General features: G+C 40.1%; 1 protein-coding gene across 19 annotated transcripts in view; it reads left to right on the forward strand.

Annotated features, from left to right (window-relative positions):
• Positions 1 to 18188, forward strand: part of KIF1B (kinesin family member 1B) — a 130570-nt gene that overhangs the window by 53746 nt on the left and 58636 nt on the right. For 12 of the 19 annotated variants that reach the window (XM_074334070.2, XM_019746686.3, XM_019746689.3 and 9 more), the window contains 8 exons: positions 2000 to 2133; positions 8296 to 8375; positions 10059 to 10134; positions 13131 to 13210; positions 13682 to 13788; positions 14570 to 14653; positions 14878 to 15058; positions 15188 to 15260. In XM_074334070.2, coding sequence (XP_074190171.2) covers positions 2000 to 2133; positions 8296 to 8375; positions 10059 to 10134; positions 13131 to 13210; positions 13682 to 13788; positions 14570 to 14653; positions 14878 to 15058; positions 15188 to 15260 — 815 coding nt within the window. Of the gene's footprint in view, positions 1 to 1921; positions 2134 to 8295; positions 8376 to 10058; positions 10135 to 13130; positions 13211 to 13681; positions 13789 to 14569; positions 14654 to 14877; positions 15059 to 15187; positions 15261 to 18188 lie in introns of all 19 variants that reach the window. The other 7 variants (XM_074334066.2, XM_019746683.3, XM_074334073.2 and 4 more) reach the window with 1 other exon arrangement.

An 18188-nucleotide genomic window follows, 5' to 3' on the forward strand; every position in this document is an offset into this window, starting at 1 on the left:
TGTCTAAAATTTATGCTTGAAATAAGGACATTTTATATAAAAAAAAATCACACCTTATTCTCTCCATATATATCACTAAGTTGGTGAGGAAATAATTTATTGCCCTTTCACGAAAATTCATCTTAGAAGAAATGAAGAATCTTTGGGGAGGGGGTTATATTTTTATTGATTTGTTCATTTAATGAGGCTTGACAGAGAGTGAGGAAATACATAGGAGAAACCAGATGTAGCTCTGGCTGCTGTGATGATACTAGGCCTTGAAGACACTAGAACGTTCTAATTCAGAGTGACTCTTGGACTGGAACGGCTCTGTCTGAGATTTCCGAGGCTGACCGACACTGGTATGGGAAAGACACCATCTTGTTCTTGCTTTTGTGTTCAGGTGGTGCTGCTGCCAGCTTGTTGCCTCACTATTTTCTGAGCAGCTGTGGCATTGCCCGAAAAGCTATGCATGACCTCAGTTTCAGTTCTGTATCCGTGCAGGAACGCAGCTCTGACCACTGCTGAGTTTCCATTTCGGTCTCCTCTTAATCCCTGTCAGGTCTTGCATGTGTCAATCGGACCTTCTAACTCCATCCTTCCTATTCCTTCCCACTTTGCTGCCATCACCTGATGGCTAATTTTTTGCTCCAGTTCTTATCCCCCTTTTAAAACTTGCTTATTCTCCTATGTTCTGTATTTGCAGATGGTGGTTTTCAAACTGTATTGAAGCAACCACTAGTTTTAAGGAGCTTCAAGAACTGGCTTTGATTAAGTGGAGATGAATAGAGCCAAAGAGAGTTATCAGTATTTTTTCTGACTCTTTGTATTGACTGATGTCCTTTAAGGAACACTTAGTTTTGATATGAGTTTTAAGCAATGTAGATTCTCTCAAATTTAAAATATAAGCTAATTTTAAAATAGGAATGCACCAATATGTATGGATTTCCTCTGGTGTTTATTTGAAAAGGATGACTAATGAAGGAAAGTACAAACAGTAAATTAGTGCATTTTGTTGTTTGTGGCTCTTTTTACCAAAACTGAGTTTAAAAGCAAAATCTCCAGCTCTGTTAAAGATCTTAGTAAATGAAAAATATGCCCCTAAAACTTGCATTTCATACTAGGAACTTGGGTTACCAATGACTCATGTTCATACTGTTAGGAAAAGTAAGAGCCTTACTTAAATTAGCAAATGTTCAGCCTTAATTGTTGCGTGCTCCAGTAGATGAATGTAAACTACACCAGATTCTTTAATTTGCTAATTGTCCTTCCCTGTTGAGGCAATCAGTTGGCCCTGAGTTCTTAACCAGGACTTATACAAAATTCCTGTCATTTCTACAGTTACCTCTCCTTTTTTTCTTTTTTTTTAAAAAGTGTAGTTAAAAAATTCCTTTTAGAATGTTGAAATGTTGCTATACAAAGGACACTACCAATTGCTCAGAATTTTGTTTAACTATAACATTTTCTTGGGAATTTTTGCTAAATGCCATAAAACGCTGGGCCATGCTGATACGTCTTATTATTGATAAATAAGTGATCCTCTTTTTTCCCTTACTGTTACAAACCACTGGGCTTTAAGAATCGTGTGAATTGAAGGCCTTATAGATGTGGAGCCATAGAAGGAATGTAGCAAGGCTGTTAGGGAAAATGCCTACGCAGTGTCCTTGGGAGCCCTGGTTTCCCAACCAGTTACAACAACGTTAACCTGTGCTGGAATTTTTCAGTTTCTAAATTAACCTCTAGGATACAAGTATTAAAGACAGACATGTTTTAGAACTGCCATCTAGAACAATTGCAACTTGTCTTTGTATTATAACATGTCTTTGTTTTGGCGCTTTAATGCTTTCCTTTCTTACACTGGTGTTCTTTCCTGTCTTTTTTCTTCCTCTGCTCCTTTCCCCCTTTTTCACTTTTTCTGCCTTCCCTTCTTTCTACCTCCCAGATCTGAAAGATTTTCAGAACAATAAGCATAGGTACTTGCTAGCCTCTGAGAATCAACGCCCTGGCAATTTTTCCACAGCATCCATGGGGTCCCTTACTTCATCTCCATCTTCCTGCTCACTCAATAGTCAGGTGGGCTTACCATCTGTGAGCAGTATTCAGGAGAGGATCATGTCTACGCCTGGAGGAGAGGAGGCCATTGAACGTCTGAAGGTAAGTAGCGATTCAGACTGAATGAAAGATACTCTATGCTGTTCCACAAGGCAGAATTAGGACTGAAAATCACTGAGATTTTGGTTCAGCATATGGAAGAACTTTCTAACTTTTAGAGATAGCCTAAAAATGGAATTTGCTGCTTTGTGCGATAATTAATTGCTTTTCACCAGAATGCTTGAGTCTTGACATGGCCAGGCAACGTGGGAGCGCTGCCTGGCAGGTCACTTATCATGCAAAGTAACTGATAAGTGGATATGTCCATTAATTCTGAGGTGACCTGAAGTCACAGGGAAACTGTTTAGTTAGTAATTTAGTTGAAAACATTTGCTTTCGTTGGAAGATGGAATTTTGTATAGAGCCATGCATTTACTTAGTACAATAAATATACAATCAAAAGAGAGTTTGAATATTTGAGGAACGTAGCAGGCTTATTCAGAGACACGTGAAGTGATGTCTTCTGGGAGTCCAGAAAAGGCCCGGGTACCTCTGATCACTGCCGTGGAAGGTCTACCCCCTCCTGTACTGATGCACCGGGGGACACAGGCCTCAGTGCTGCAGGCTTGAGACCTGCCATGGTCCCCAGCTTCACTTTCCCAACCTGTTGCTGAAAAATACCTTGGTCAGGTACTTTCCGGTCTCTCTCCGTGAATATGAAAGTCAGGAGCAGCGTAGCCTTCTGACTCACAGGTTCTTCATTCTACTCAGTGTCTACACTGAGAGCAGACCATTGTCCCTGTGGTGCCATCCATCAAGTCCCTGTGACAGCGCCACAGATGCTTTTTTCCCCTGCTTGCCACCTCCAGGAGGTAGTTTGACCCTATCTTTTGGCTTTTGTATTCAAGAGTGCAAAGGAGGGACAAAAGGAGGGCGAGGAAACTGTAAAGGAGCTGCGACATCACAGTCATGCTGTGACAGCTCCTCGTTCAGGGACTGGTGAGAACAGTGACACTGACAAATTAACGATTGAAAGGGTTTGCTGAGACTTCTCACCACTAAAAGGGAATTAAGTTTGATAATTGAAGATGGCAGATACTGTCCTTTTGGTTTTCAGGTGAGGATGAAAAAGATTTTGTATGAAAAATGGGCGTCTGCTTCTTAGCCTGCCTTTTCCCTCGGCATTTCACTCACTTCTAAAATAAGGTGCTTTGGAAATAAAAGTAATGGTATTGTTCCTTCCTTCAGAACATGTTAGTGAAAAGTGGGTGAAGTTCTGAAATACCTTCAAAGGGAGAAGAAGTGAGAAATCTTTTCACGCTGCAAATTGAAGGTTAATCTCTGCTGTTGTAAAATTGACTTTGACATTTTACTGAAGACATTAGTGAAGCCAAAGCCCTGTGCAGGGAGGCTTTATTCGTGTGTTTTATCACAACAGGCATCAGTGACAAAGTTGCTGTGCTTTCTGTTCAGGCCAGTGGAAAATGCAGGGACTCTGGGGGAAGGAGAGGGGACTCTCCCACTTAACTATTTAATGTGAAGTGTTCTTTTTCTTTGGGGGTTTCGAATCTTACTATTTGCTTATTAAAGCCTTACTGTACAAATGCGATTACACTTTCCTTCAACATACATCTTGGTGTACAAGAGAAAATTCTTCCTAACTGCCAAGTGGGTGGGACCCACTGAAAATAATGTTGAATGTTGGGAGTCAAGACATTAACCAGACTCTGTAAGAATTAGGTCATCCAGTGTCTTCCAGATAGTGTCGAGGGAATAACACTGCCATTATTCAGGGAACCCTCCCCCCAGCCTCCCTGCTTCCCACCAAAAGCCAGACAAAACTGTTACTTTCATGAGAGAATAAATTTCTGTTCTAATTCTCCTTTAAGCCAGCATACATGAACCCTTCCATTCCCTAGCTTTCGGAAGTAGCTTCGTTATGGTTTTGCTCTCTGTCTTGAGTTTTTAATGCGGTGTGGTCGTTCACTGGAGCGTAAGCGCCTTAGTTCCGCTCTTATTTTGTGAATGGTGAGAATTCCGTTCTGGCAGACCTGCATTTTACTGCTGCAGGCCAATACGGTGCAGGGCAGTGGTTGTCTGGTAGGAGCACTTGGGAATTTCACATTTTTGGATTATTTCATTGTTGAGTGTGAAGGAGCTGCATTCCTAAGACATGACCCTGAGGGAGGAAAATACTGTAATGGAAAAAGTAATACAGGAGGTCAATTCCTTTTCCTAACATTTAATTTCTCTTTGCTTCTCTTTACTTTTAAAAAATGATCAGTTGGTAGAATGCTTTTACATAGGGTGTTGCTACTGCTTTGTTCATTGAATAGTCTATTTTCATATAGACTAACATGTAAGAGATCCATGTTACCCCATCATAAATATCTTGAGCCTCCCAGAAATCTCTCTGTCCAAAGAGAGTGATAAGTAATTGCTTTCAGTTTTAGTCACAACTCAAACTGAGTTGAAATGTATGTATCCTTGACTTGGATTCCTGTTCATTAAGGTTTTAAATATGTAGGTGTAGCTACTGTGTGGTGGCCCTGGTGTTTCTTATAAAGTCTGCAATCAGAGTCAGTACTGTGAGTGCCATTGCTTTGGCTTAGACTATAAATACCCACTCGGATTCATGACAGAGGTGCTCAAGGGCAGATGATGTGCTAGGCAGCCCCAGGGCCCCACGCTTGGAACTCACGGACAAAGCATGCTGTGCTCGGTACAGTAAAACCTTGGCTATCTCATGGCTTCAAGGAATGTTCCATATACTCGTATAAGCATTTCACTTTTTAAATATCACAATTTAAACTGTTATTTTTTTTCATGGAAGTATTTCTGACTTGTTCTGTGGGTTTTTCTACCACATTTACTGAATCATGACAAAGAGATCACATTGTGTTTAGCCATATACACATAATTATTAATTAGTGCTGTACAAATAGTTAGACAATATGATGTGAGACTAAAGTTGAATGACGTTTGAGCCCAACATTCCCTGTAGCTTAAAAAAACAGTTCCTGATGTCACTGTGCTTTTTGGAATTTTTTTATGTGTAGTACCTACAAGAAGGAAGGACCCTTTAAAGATTCTCTCTTCAACGACTCATTTCCTAAGCGTTAGCCCCATTTTAATTTCATATTAAATTAAGTTTTGAGAGTGGGTCATGGGCAGCACTGGGCCCCAGTGGGCCAGGCCTGGCTGCAGAGCGAGTGGCCTCAGACTGAGAGCTGCCTTCCTGTTGGCACCTCTATTTTATTTATACTAAGTTTGTTATTCAGGCTTGAAGAAAGAATACCATTCACTCTTTCTTAATTTATGGTGAGCTTCTCTGTAGAATATTTTCTTTAAAGCCTACCAATTTTGCCTTACTTGAAGAAAAAACACTGAGAGTTAGAAAACCCAGTTCTAGACGTAACGAGAACCCAGTTCTAGGAAGTAGTGTGGCCTCAGGTTAATTACTTAGTTGCTCTGGTCCTCAGTTTCTTTATCGCTACAATGGCTCTGGGATAAATGGTTTCCCAGGCTTTTTCCAGTACACTCAATAGCATTTTCTCTAACCTTTCTTCAAATTAAAAAAAAAAAAGCTTTCTAGACAATATAAAAATTGCAACTTGAAGCTGTAATGAAACATAAAATAGTGCCATACTCAGCTTACTCATTAAATCTCTTCCCAAGAAGAGATCATATTCTGCTTACCCTCCAGGTGGTGAGTAAAATTAGAGACCCATTAGGGTTGGCAGCAAACAGTAAGAGGATTCCTGGACAGTAACTTTGCTTCCTTAGGGTGAGTTTACAGTTGCCCCCAAATAGAACGGCTGTAATACAGCCAGATACATACACCTCTGCTCTGACATGGTCTGTTTCTGAAACCAACCAGGAAAATACATAGATTTTAAGTATCTCAGGCAGGGGTCAGGCAGGTGTCCCTAACCACCACCAGGGGCTTGTGAGCCACACGGCGTCTGAGAAGCACGAGTCTGAGTGCTCTGATTGGGTCAGGGCCATGCTGTTCTGTTCCTGTGTGTTTGAAATTCTCACTGTGATTGTGGAACGGTTTCTACCCAGCTGCCTTTAATGAGCCTTAATATCATACAGGTTATGGTGCCAGCTGGTCTGAACTTGCCCTTTTATAGTCATTTGCAGAAGCATTTAACTCTGTCCTGGTAGAGTTGTTGTTGAATCACTTTTGTGGTTCTTTATAGACACACTATGGACCTCTTGGTACCTGGTACACTTCCTGGCTTAGCTAGTTGTTCTTACTTGTTTTCTCCTCCTCTTCCTTCTTCTCCTTTTTTTTCTCCTCCTCTTCCTCCATCATCATTCTCGTGGTCGTGCTCTTCGGTTGATTTCTCCTGACTCCTACACTCCTTTGCTTGTGTGGCTGCTGCCTGATTCCCTCCACTTGGCCATCTTACATGCTCGCATGCCAATGGCAGGCACCTCTGAGTTTATTGTATTATGTAGTCAGTTTCTTTGGTGTAGATAATTGTGTTGTGGGTTCCCAGAGGCTGCTTACAGTAGTGTTACATGAACCATACAGTGAAACGTTCTGTGAATCAAACGTTTGCATCCTTAATCACTGTCACTGCTGTCATCATTTCCATCACCTCGTCATTATCCTCCTCAGCATCCGACTTCCTGCTGTCGCCTCCATGACGAGCTTTTTCTCCCTTTCTCGTCCTCCTCCTCCGTCCGTTTCTCGCCTGGTCAGTTCCTACTTGTCCTTCCTCAGTGTGAGCACCTGCCCTGACTCGCCCACCACCAACCTGCGGATACTTCTCTCCTGGCCCTAGAAGACTGTTGTGTGCTCGTACTGCACCCACGCAGATCCTCGCACACGCTGCTCTAGCCACACTGTTTCTGGAGAATTCCAGGCATTTCGGACCTGTTCCCTCACATACTCATGTGGCAGCTGCTCACATGAACCTTGTCAGTGAGTCCTGATGTAAGGTCCTCCCCCTCCATTCTTTTCCTTTCTTTTTTTTCTTTAAAGCACTTATCATTGTCTGACATACTTCACTCACCGGTTATAACTGATTATTTCAGTCTCTACTAGAATGTAAGTCTCATGAAGGCAGGCATTTTGTTCCCTGCCATATTCCTAGTTGCTTAGAATGGGGCTTGGCATATAATGGGGTTATATGTAGTTACTGAATGAATGAATCATCAGTTACTCCTTACTGTATACTCTCCCAAGTATACAGTAAGCTCTTTGAGAGCAGGAAACATGTTTTGTTCTTATATTTTTAAACACTTATATAATAAACACTCAGCAAGAGATTAGGAAATTCACTTAAGTGGCTACATGTTTTCAGATGAGATTAATACTAACCCTTTATATATTGGGCATTAGATTGGGTTTGGAGGTATTGTGTTGTAGGGCAGGAAAAATAGCTTTTCTTCTACCCTTCTACGTTCTTGGCTGTGGCCCCTGTAACAAAAGGCAGATTAATAAGAGAAAAGCTACAAACCTATTTAATAAAAGTTTTACATGAGACAGGCATTTTCCTAAGGAAATGAGGACCCAAAGAAGTGTTAAACCTGAGCATGTTTATGCCAGGTTTGATGAAGAGTGAAACATTATGGGAAAAGGTGATAGGACAAAGGGTGTGAGCTAAGAGCAGTAAACTGGGGGAACTTACCACCGCCTGTTTGTTCACCTCGTCTCCAGACGTACAGATGCTTCTTCCCTCCGGGTACATACAGGGAGGGCACCTCTCACGAGGCTCTAATGACCTGCTTCAGAAGGGGATCAGAGTCCTTCCTGCACATAGCGTTTCTCAAATTCCTCCGCTTAAAATACTGACTATGCCAAGGTGCCATGTTTTGGGGGAGCATGTTCCAAACCCCATCAGTGTTAAGATGAAGTTATAGGGAAACAAAGCAACGAGTACCTTTGGGGGCTTTATTTAGTGTAGAAGTGGATGTCAGAAATAGTACCTTGCATTTTGGGGTATTAATATTACCCGTCCTTGCACACACACACACACACACACACACTGTATTTTTATTAAGATTTAGGAAAATTAATATATCTAGGATGGATTTAGTGTTAGGCCTAGTCTTTATAATTCTTACTTTACATAGTATGAAAAGAAAAAGAATCTCATCATATTAGATTCCGTCTCATACCCTCAAAGGGATCTGCTGCTGTCCTTCCTAGACTTGGTACGTTACATTGTAAGACTGTTCGCCGCTTTAACTGTGGACTTGCTCCCTTAGGAATCAGAGAAGATCATTGCTGAGCTGAATGAAACCTGGGAAGAGAAGCTGCGTAAAACAGAGGCTATCAGAATGGAGAGGTGAGGAGGTTAAACTCAGGAACGCTTCTAAATTTTCTAGGGATTTGTATTACTTTTATAGTAAGAAAGGATAAAATAGAAGTTAAAAACAAAGAACCCTCACAAAACAAAACAAAAAAATAAACTTAGCTGGGACATACGGCCAAGTCGGATTAACACTTCGCAGTGAAATTCGCATATTTAAAATGTTCTCTAAGGAATCGTGGTGCTTCCATAGCTATCATACTGCGTTGTTGCCAGGGATCCATGTAAAAATGGAAGATATTGAAGGGTAGAGTTTTTGATTTGCAAAAAGACTGCCTTTGATAATGGCCCAAATAAAAAAAGGTGTTCTGATTATTATCTTTCAGTTTTCTAGAACCTCTTTGGTAAGGAATGAAGTAGTTTGGGATGCAAACTATTTTTTTTAGAAAGTAGATTTTAATGCCATACATACAGTAGCTACTCAGTAGATCACATTAGGACATGTTGAAACAGATCTTTTTTTTTTTTTTTTTAAAGATTTTATTGGGGAAGGGCAACAGGACTTTATTGGGGAACAGTGTGTACTTCCAGGATTTTTTTCCAAGTCAAGTTGTTGTCCTTTCAGTCTTAGTTGTGGAGGGCACAGCTCAGCTCCAGGTCCAGTTGCCGTTGCTAGTTGCAGGGGGCGCTGCCCACCATTCCTTGGAGGGAGTCGAACTGGCTACCTTGTGGTTGAGAGGACGCGCTCCAACCAACTGAGCCATTCGGGAGCTCAGCGGCAGGCAGCTCAGCTCAAGGTGCCGTGTTCAATCTTAGTTGCAGGGGGCAGAGCCCACCACCCCTTGCAGGACTCAAGGAGTTGAACCGGCAACCTTGTGGTTGAGAGCCCACTGGCCCATGTGGGAATCGAACCGGCAGCCTTCGGCGTTAGGAGCATGGAGCTCCAACCACCTGAGCCACTGGGCCGGCCCCGGGTTGCAAACTTTTAAAATCCCTATTCTGACTCAACCTCTCAGTTCTCTACCCAATGTGAATATAACCCAAAATAATACTTTGCTATTGGAATAAATATACATTTAAAAAAACGTCAGTTTCTGTTTTTTCTCTTCATAGAAAAGGCAGAAGTGAATTCTAATGATACAGTAAATGTATCAAACAATTAGAATTTTTTTCCTTTTGTTTTTGGAATAAGGAAAGGTTTTTTGATTGAGAGGGCGCCAACTGAGAAGATGGGAGCCTTAGTAGTTCCTAAAATGCATTTGAGAATTTCCTTGTTATAGTGATTTTAAGCTAGAATTGTTGAAACAATATGCTGGGCGTGGGAACATATTTGAGAAAATCACATTTATAGACAATACTCCATATATCAAAGTTTCTTTCTGATTGCTTTCTTAGATTTTGAAGAAATGGTTCTTCGAGTTGTATGTATAGCCTTAAGGAATGTCCCTTTATTCCTTTTTTTAAATATTAATAGACATTTATTATCTGCCTCCAAAGTCAGACAAGACTGTTCTTATTTGGGTGAATATATCTTTACGTAACACAGGAACATAATTTATTTTGAATGTGCTATTTGTCTTAATGAAGCGGATTCTTTCACATATATATTACTAACTTTAAACAGGAACAATTGTTTTTGCTTTGCATGCTTTATTTTTCAGTTAGTATTACTCTCATTTTATTGACATCTTGGTATTCTGATGGGATTGTTTTTTCTAGAGAGGCCTTGTTGGCTGAGATGGGAGTAGCCATTCGGGAAGATGGAGGAACCCTGGGGGTTTTCTCACCTAAAAAGGTAGGAAACAGTGTTGTGAAACTCTACCAAACAGAAACACTTTTTGTTCGGATAGTCACTGATGTGCTTCATATCTTTCTGGGTTTGCCCCTCCTAACCCGCCCCCTTTTTTTATCTTGAGGTTTGGATTAATTTCAGATATTTCTGATTTCATCATACAGTACAAGGGCAGCCTACTTCTAAAAGGCCTATCTGTTTACAAAGGAAAACCTAAGGCAGTATACCTCTAATCGTCTTCATTGTTGCTTTCTCTGAAGTTCCCAGCCTAACCTAGCATACCTTGCTTCAGTTTGGCTACTCTTTCTGTGTAGATTTTCCCACAGATGCTAGCAACTCTGATTTATAACTCTTTGGAAGCAATTTCAGCTGTTCATATTTGTGTAGAAAAAGACCGCTTCGGTTTGCTTCTGCAGTTTGTGTTTAGACAACCCTCGTACTGAGCAAAGCAATTCCTGTCCTCATCCTTCCAGCCTCTGCTCCTTTCCCAGTTTAAAAGAAGAAAAAGATTCCAGTAGTTAGCTTCCTACTTACAAATCATAGTTGTGAAGTGGTAGGATGCCTTTTAGCTAATTAGAATAGTCAAGTTCTTTTTTTTTTTTTTTTTACTAAGTTCTTATTTAGATATTGGAAAATTATTATCAAGTGATTATTTTGTGTGCTTATTTATATGATAATGACAGGACATATATTGATGTACAAAGCATATATTTCATACCAGTAATAGCTGGTCCTTCATTTCAAATGACTTTAAGTTGGCTATTGGAGACTTAAATAAACACCTTCATGTGAGGCTCTAATGATGATTTCTGTAGGTTAGCATAGAATGGGTGGGGAGTTTTCCCTTGGTACTGTTATTTTATGTGATATGAAATATTCCTGTGGTTTTTGCTAGGATTCTTTTGGTTAGGTTTCTCTATCAAGGCTACATAACTTTTTAAATAAATTCCAGTATGTTATTTTCAACAAAGAAGATTGATTTAAAGAAAGTTTAGATACATATTGTAGGACTGAAACAATAAGAAAAGTATTTTATACATTTATATTGTCAAAGGTTAGTGACTTTCACAGTGTAATAGTTTTTCCTTCAGTAAGACATTATTTATTCAGATACATTACTTAGGATTATAGAGATTTTAGCATTTATAGTCTTGTTAGAATTTAGATTGTACTCTACATATATCTAAATATATATCTAAAGGTATTTTATAATGTCTCTAAGTGTTAAAAATTGGGGAAATTTTCTGTAACAGCCTGTAAAAATATGACGTTTAACAAATCAAAACTAACTTGAATAAATTTTATGATATAAATAGCACAGAATTCCAAACTGACATCTCTATTTCCAAAGCTTTTTCTTACTTTACTTTTACTCATCTTGCTTTAACTTTCTAGACTTCCTCAGGAAAGAGATACCCACCACTGACCACATGCAAAGTCAGTTTTAGCACCTGTTTCTGATGTATTAACTTGATTGTAGTAATCATGTTACCACATAGAGTACATATTAAGTTGACGCACTGCACACCTTTAAAAAATCATGTTGTTCAACCTAAATAGATACAGTTTTTGCCAGTCATACCTCAATAAAATTGAGGGGAAAATACTTTTAGAAAAGAAAAGCAGAAAAGGACCTTTTTCCTTAGGCCAGTGTCATGATGGGCTCTAAAGAATGCTGCCCCGAGAGGGCTATGACTGTCTGAAACCAGCAGAGCTCTCAGACCGCAGAGGCACATGCTAGCTGAGAAGACATAGAGGTTTTCCTGATTGATTTTTAGTCATCTTTTGCAATCTCTTTCCTTAACCCCCTCATCTGACTCTTCTTTCATTTTTCTATATTCGCTGACGCTGTCTTGACTAGATTTTGACCCCAAGACCATGTGACTTATTTTTGGATTCCAATGGGGTATTTTCACCAAAGAAGGTTGGTTTTTAAAAGATTTTAGAATTATTAGAGTTAGATGAAGAGGATTTTTAAAAGATGGTGTGTATTATTGAATGTCAGTAATTTTAATTTCTTCTTTAAGGTAAAGACTAATAAACTAAAGGCAATAACTGGGACCATGGGAAAACTGATAAAAATTACAAAGGGAGATCATGGAGGGATGTGGTGACATTTTTATAAAGTAAATGACAAATTAAGTATTTATTGGGATTGTAGTGGAGGAAAAACAATTCCCTCTACCCTTCTGAGTTCTTGGCTGAGAGCCCTGTAATAAAAGACAGGTTAACAAGAGAAAATATAGACAAGTTTATTAACATGACTACCTCATGTATACGTGAGAGATACCCAGGGAAAATGAGGAACTCCCGAGGTGACTTTGAATTCAGGCTTAGATATTATCTTAATAGGGAAAGAGGTGGGGGAGGGAGGTGTCTCAGGGGAGAGGACATGGGCCCTTAGAAGAGCAGATGGGAGGTAGGATTGATTGTGACAAAGTGTGGCTGTGGTTTCCACTTCTGGGCTCCTCTCCTGTGGTAAGAGTCAATCTTCCCTCATTGGGAAACTCCTGAAAGGGATTCCACTGACCGCTTTTTGAGAGGTCTGTGTTTATTTAGGCAGGTAAAGGATATTCGGAGAAAGCCTCTCCCTGCATTGTCTGCTTTTCAAGTGCCTACAGCTCAACATAATATGTCAAAGTATCATATTTTGGAGTAGCATATTCTTCTACCCTTCAAGATTTTTGTCCAAGTGTTTACAAAAATTATGATTAACCCATCCAGAGAATCAGCCTGTCCTAATTTTTCTTTTGTGTTCTGTATGCTTTGACCTTATGAAGAATTAGAACTAATGTTCTTAAATCGAATGCATTAGTGCAGTTTGGGAAGGCCTGAAGAGTGTTTTCTGTTCATTATGGAATCGCAAGTAAGAATAAAAAAAGTCGCTTTTCTAGCCACCATGGGTAATCCAAGAAGCCATCAGCCTCCTGTTAGGTCCCTGTTGTCATGGCCTTCTCAGTGGTGCTTGCTCCGAATTGATAATCTATAACCTATTTCAGACCCCACATCTTGTTAACCTCAATGAGGACCCACTGATGTCCGAATGCCTGCTTTATTACATCAAAGATGGAATTACAAGGTACATTTGTTTCTTTTCTCTTAGTTGATTGAATAACTTGTTTGTTGAAAAATTTATGGTAATGATTTCCTGTTTTTCTCATCTGAAATAATTACCAAGTATTAATATCTTTTCTACTCTTCCCAAATTACGCGTTTTAGCCAGCTGAACCAGTTAACATGTAGTTTTTCCCTAAAAGACCCTAAGTAAATTTGTTTCCTTCTAACACCTTACATGAATTCATTAGGGAGATTTGTTCACGACATCTTTTTATAATGCTGTGAGTTACATTGGTATATCATTGTTCCTTGGTTTCTGATTCTGATGTTCACCATCTATGAAAATAAAATTTGCAGTTGAAAGCCTCTGATTTAAAAAAAGTGGTACCTTTTTTGTAGGTACCAAAGAATATTCTTTGGGAGAAAGAGGTTCATTGTTTGTAGAGCTTTTTGTGTTTGAATTGCCCTGGGAAACACTGTCGCTTGTGCTCAGGGTTGGCCAGGCAGATGCCGAGCGGCGCCAGGACATCGTGCTGAGCGGGGCGCACATTAAAGAAGAGCATTGTGTCTTCCGGAGCGAGAGGAACAACAGTGGGGACGGTGAGAGCGCCCGGCTTAGCTTATCCAGCAGCCTTTTCATTCCCTACTGAGACATCCGCAAGACTCGGGAGACCTGCCTCTCTCAGGGATACTTTCTCATACAGTCTAACATTTGCAAATGGAGAAACCTGGGCTGCTTATGGATGTAGGGGGACACACAGCTACTTTACATGAAAATAGCCCAGACAAAAGGAGCCCTTCTGTTACTGCCAAGAACTGAGACGGACATAGGCAATTAGGCTTGGTCCTGAATGTTAATTATTTGATAGGCAGGGAAGAGGGAGCAAATACCCTGGGTAGTGAGAGGTTTGAAGGACCTCTAGCCTTAACCCAGTGGAATTTCTTTTTATGGAAAAGGGAAGAAAAAGTCAATCTTGATTTTTCTTTTTTTGTTCAGGTTATTACCAAAACAACAACAACTTAATAGTATTTTTGTGCTATACAATTCCTTCCTTCCTCAAAATATTAGCTTTTGATACCAAGTTTCTGGTTACGACCTCCGTTTCGTATTTAAGATTTCTGATGGTTTCAGGTTTATAGACTGAACTGTCAAATATCACCGAAATTGACATTTCATATCTTCTTCTGAGGTTTATCAAACTCATGTAAATGTTTGTCTTAGCCACAGACCTGGTTGTGTCACCCGAAAACTATTATATAGCCGCTAAGCCACTTGGTTACAGGAATCTATTCTAGTTACCCTGAATCCTCATAGCCACCTGCTTTCCGTTATTTTATTCCTGCGGTTTGTGATGCTAACATTAGTTTGCATTCCTCTTAGTTATCGTGATGCTGGAGCCCTGTGAACGTTCAGAAACCTACGTAAATGGCAAGAGGGTGGCCCAGCCTGTTCAGCTGCGCTCAGGTGAGACTCACCTGAGAAGTTTGACATTTTTGGCAAAGATCACATGGCTTTTGTGAGCAACTCTAATATCTGACTCTTTGTTTAAAGGCTGAAGTGATAGTCAACATTAGAATTTCTGTAAAACTCCAAAAGCTGTCTTTTTGCATTAGGGAGAGTGAGATCACTAACCTAGGTACTATACATTTCAGAAATGGTTTCTCAACCCTGTTTCTGTTTTGTGCCAGGAAACCGTATCATCATGGGTAAAAACCACGTGTTTCGTTTTAACCACCCGGAGCAAGCACGGGCTGAGCGGGAGAAGACCCCTTCTGCTGAGACCCCCTCTGAGCCTGTGGACTGGACGTTTGCCCAGAGAGAGCTTCTGGAAAAACAAGGAATCGATATGAAACAGGAGATGGAGAAAAGGTAATGTCTAAATGCGATGTGGCCCACGTGACTGTCACCTCTTTAAACATAGAGTAAGTAGCATTTATGAAACAGCTGAGTGATTTCCTCATGGATTCTTTTCCTCTCTTGTTTTTCTTTTCCTTCTAGGCTGCAGGAAATGGAGATCCTATACAAAAAGGAGAAGGAGGAAGCAGATCTTCTCTTGGAGCAGCAGAGACTGGTAGGAGTCCATCCTGAACCCTCGATTAGAAAAGGGCGGCTTGCTCTCATACCTTCCCTGTCCCACCAATGAGCACGCGCCACCTGGCTTCCTCAACTCTCCTTGAAAGCACACTCTATTCTCTCATTTCCTTAATGGAGAATGAACTTCCACCTCCTCGTAGCCTTCGCCTGAAAACCTGTCCACAGGTCCTGTTTTGTGCTTTTTATGTCTTAAAGTCAAACCTTTACTTCTGTCAAAACCAAGTGCTTTTTGAGGAAACAGTGGGAGCTTTTCTGGTAGACTTTGCCTCTTGATAGTGGTTTTTGAGTATGTGTCAGTGTGGTTCTTTTATTAATAATCCCTCTGCATATTGAATCTGGTGGGTGTTTGCCTTGGTTTTGTTTCTGATCACCTGATAGTACTAATTCTCTGCTCTTGTGCCTGACCTGGGGGTTGTTCTTGTGCTGGGCAGACTTTCTCTTTTTTTGTTGTTGGTTTTTTTTTGGTTAAACTGTGTCTAAAAGTGTTGCTGCACAGTTGCATGTGTTAATCCTTTTCTGTTCCCCTGCATGGAGTCTGAATTCTTCAGTCAGGGCCTGTGTGGCATGTGGGTGACAGTGGAAGCAAGGGTTGTACAGCTAACTCAGATAGGAGAGGGAAGCCTGCTTCCTCTGAGTCGAGAAAGGGTTTGGGTGAGCAGCGGAAAAGTCGGTTTAAGGTCGCAGCTTATAATGCTAATGGTTTAGCATTTTAGGATTTAATTGATTTTCCAAGTTTGATAGAAATGGAATCTCATGAAAAAATTGATCCATGAGTTAGATTTTCATTTGTAAAGCCATCCAGTTTTGGTTAACAAAGCCCTGGTTATAAGAAGCTTCTTGGCATTTATTTGATGCGTAATGAAAAGGTATAACAGACCTTTGGATACTGTGGGTGTAGTTTAGGAATTTCCCAATTTCTAAAATTCATGAACGTCTTTTAAGATAAGGGGGTATTAGGGAGAAAGCTGGAATCCTTGTTTCTTCCCTTAGCGTAAGATACTGCAGGTAAACTACAGCCTTGTCGCCATGCTGTACTTCTGGGAAGAGAGGCTATGGCTAGACGAAATGCCAGGCCTTGAGCACAGGCAGCCTTTGCTGGGCAGCTCAGTTCTCAGGTGGGCAGTGGGTTAACTAGTTAGTTTATTATCTTGGAAATTATAATAAAGCCCAAAAAGGATGGATTGTAAGAATGAATCAAGTGTTTGGGACAAGAAAATAGCAGTTATATATAGAATCTCTTCAGGAGGCCTAATTGGCATACAGTTTTTAATAAAAATGGAAAGATGTAGCTACAATGTGATTAGGGACTTCAAAGGTTTATGACACATGAAGGAGCCTTTTATCTTAATAATGTAGCATTATCTAATAACATGGTCTGTGAGAGATCAAACGAGGACAGGTATAATTAAGCTGTATTTATTAATAGTAGTGCCTTGTAATTGTATAGTAGTGCTTTATAATTTAGAGAGTTTTAACATCTTTCTTTTTTTTTTTTTTTAATTCCTGAAACAACCTTCTTTGGTAGCTGTGTATGTAAATAAATGAGTAATATTTCCTCCGGTTTATATTTTCTCCAAACTGAGGAGACCAAGCCTAAAAAATGCTGTCTTGCCCACTCTTAAATACCATGAAGTCATGGGTCTGAGGCTTAAACTTAAACTTGGGTCTTCTGACTTACTTCACTGTTCTGTTCAGTAGAGCAGTGCTTCTCAACCAGGTGCTAAAAGGCAGGTGCTGATTGAGTAGGTCTGGGTGGGCCCTAAGGTTCTGCACTCATAACCAGCCCCCAGGTGGTGCCCGAGCTGCTGGTGCGGGGACCAACCTGTGAGTAACTAGGTAGGAAAGACTCCTGGTGGCTGCTACCCTCCATAAGCAGAGCCGGTGATCATCCTCTGCTCTGAAATAAGAGGAGGACCGTTCAGGGAAGGGAAAGGAAAGGTCTCTAAGACACACTGTTCCAGGGGAGATACTTAGTCTGCAGGGATTCAGCTTCTGGTTGTCATTTGCTCTGCGTATCTCAAAGCAAGCTAGAATTTCAAGAGTAGACCCTTAAAGCAAGGAGGTGATTTTCCCCCCACAAGTCCAGCTGTCTATTCCATTTAAATTTCTCGTCCTCAAAAGGAGTTGATTTCTAATGCTTTCGCCTGGAGAGTACCTGGCAGTAATAGCAGTGAATGGAAAATGTATTTTTATGATCCCATATTAGTCAACCAACAGATATATTTCAAATGCACCCTATGAATAAACATTGAGAGGATACAAAGGCATTATTATTCAGTAAACATTTTTTCACATTTATTATATGTAATCACTTTTGCATAATGACAGCATTAAGAAACGAATTCAGGGTCATGAGTTTTATATTATGATAATTCCCTGTACGCGTCACACTATTACATTCTTTTCTAGTTACTGCTCTGTTATATGCCTGGTCCTTTCTGTGCTTGCTTTTTTACACCTGTGTTTTGGGTATCTTCTCTCTTCTATTTGTATAAGCTTCTTGCAGTCTCTGCAGGAGGCCCACTTTGCATTTGGTATTTAATGAAAACAGAAGTATCTTTGAGTGACTTGTGAATTGGAAAGACCTGAGCAGTTTTTTCACCCCCGTAATAAAGGAATCTAAAAATCTTAAAATCTTTTCCTTTTTTTGGACATGAAATAGGATTTACATCTTGGCACATAGACTTTGCATATAGACTTTTTAGTATCATGGTCCATATGTGACGGGGATATGTTTGAGTGACATGGAGAACAGAGTCGATATGACAGTATTTAAAAAAGAAAGAAAATTATGGCCACTTGATTTAATTTGAGTTCTTTTGAATTTATGTAGACTCTCATTTATTTATGTTTTATTTTGGAGTTTAAAGATACAACTGTTATCTTTCAATCTTGACAATGATTA

The sequence above is a fragment of the Rhinolophus sinicus genome, chromosome 14 (genome assembly GCF_057876585.1).
Source record: "Rhinolophus sinicus isolate RSI-liver-muscle chromosome 14, RSI-T2T, whole genome shotgun sequence".
In the NCBI taxonomy this organism is placed as follows: domain Eukaryota; kingdom Metazoa; phylum Chordata; class Mammalia; order Chiroptera; family Rhinolophidae; genus Rhinolophus; species Rhinolophus sinicus.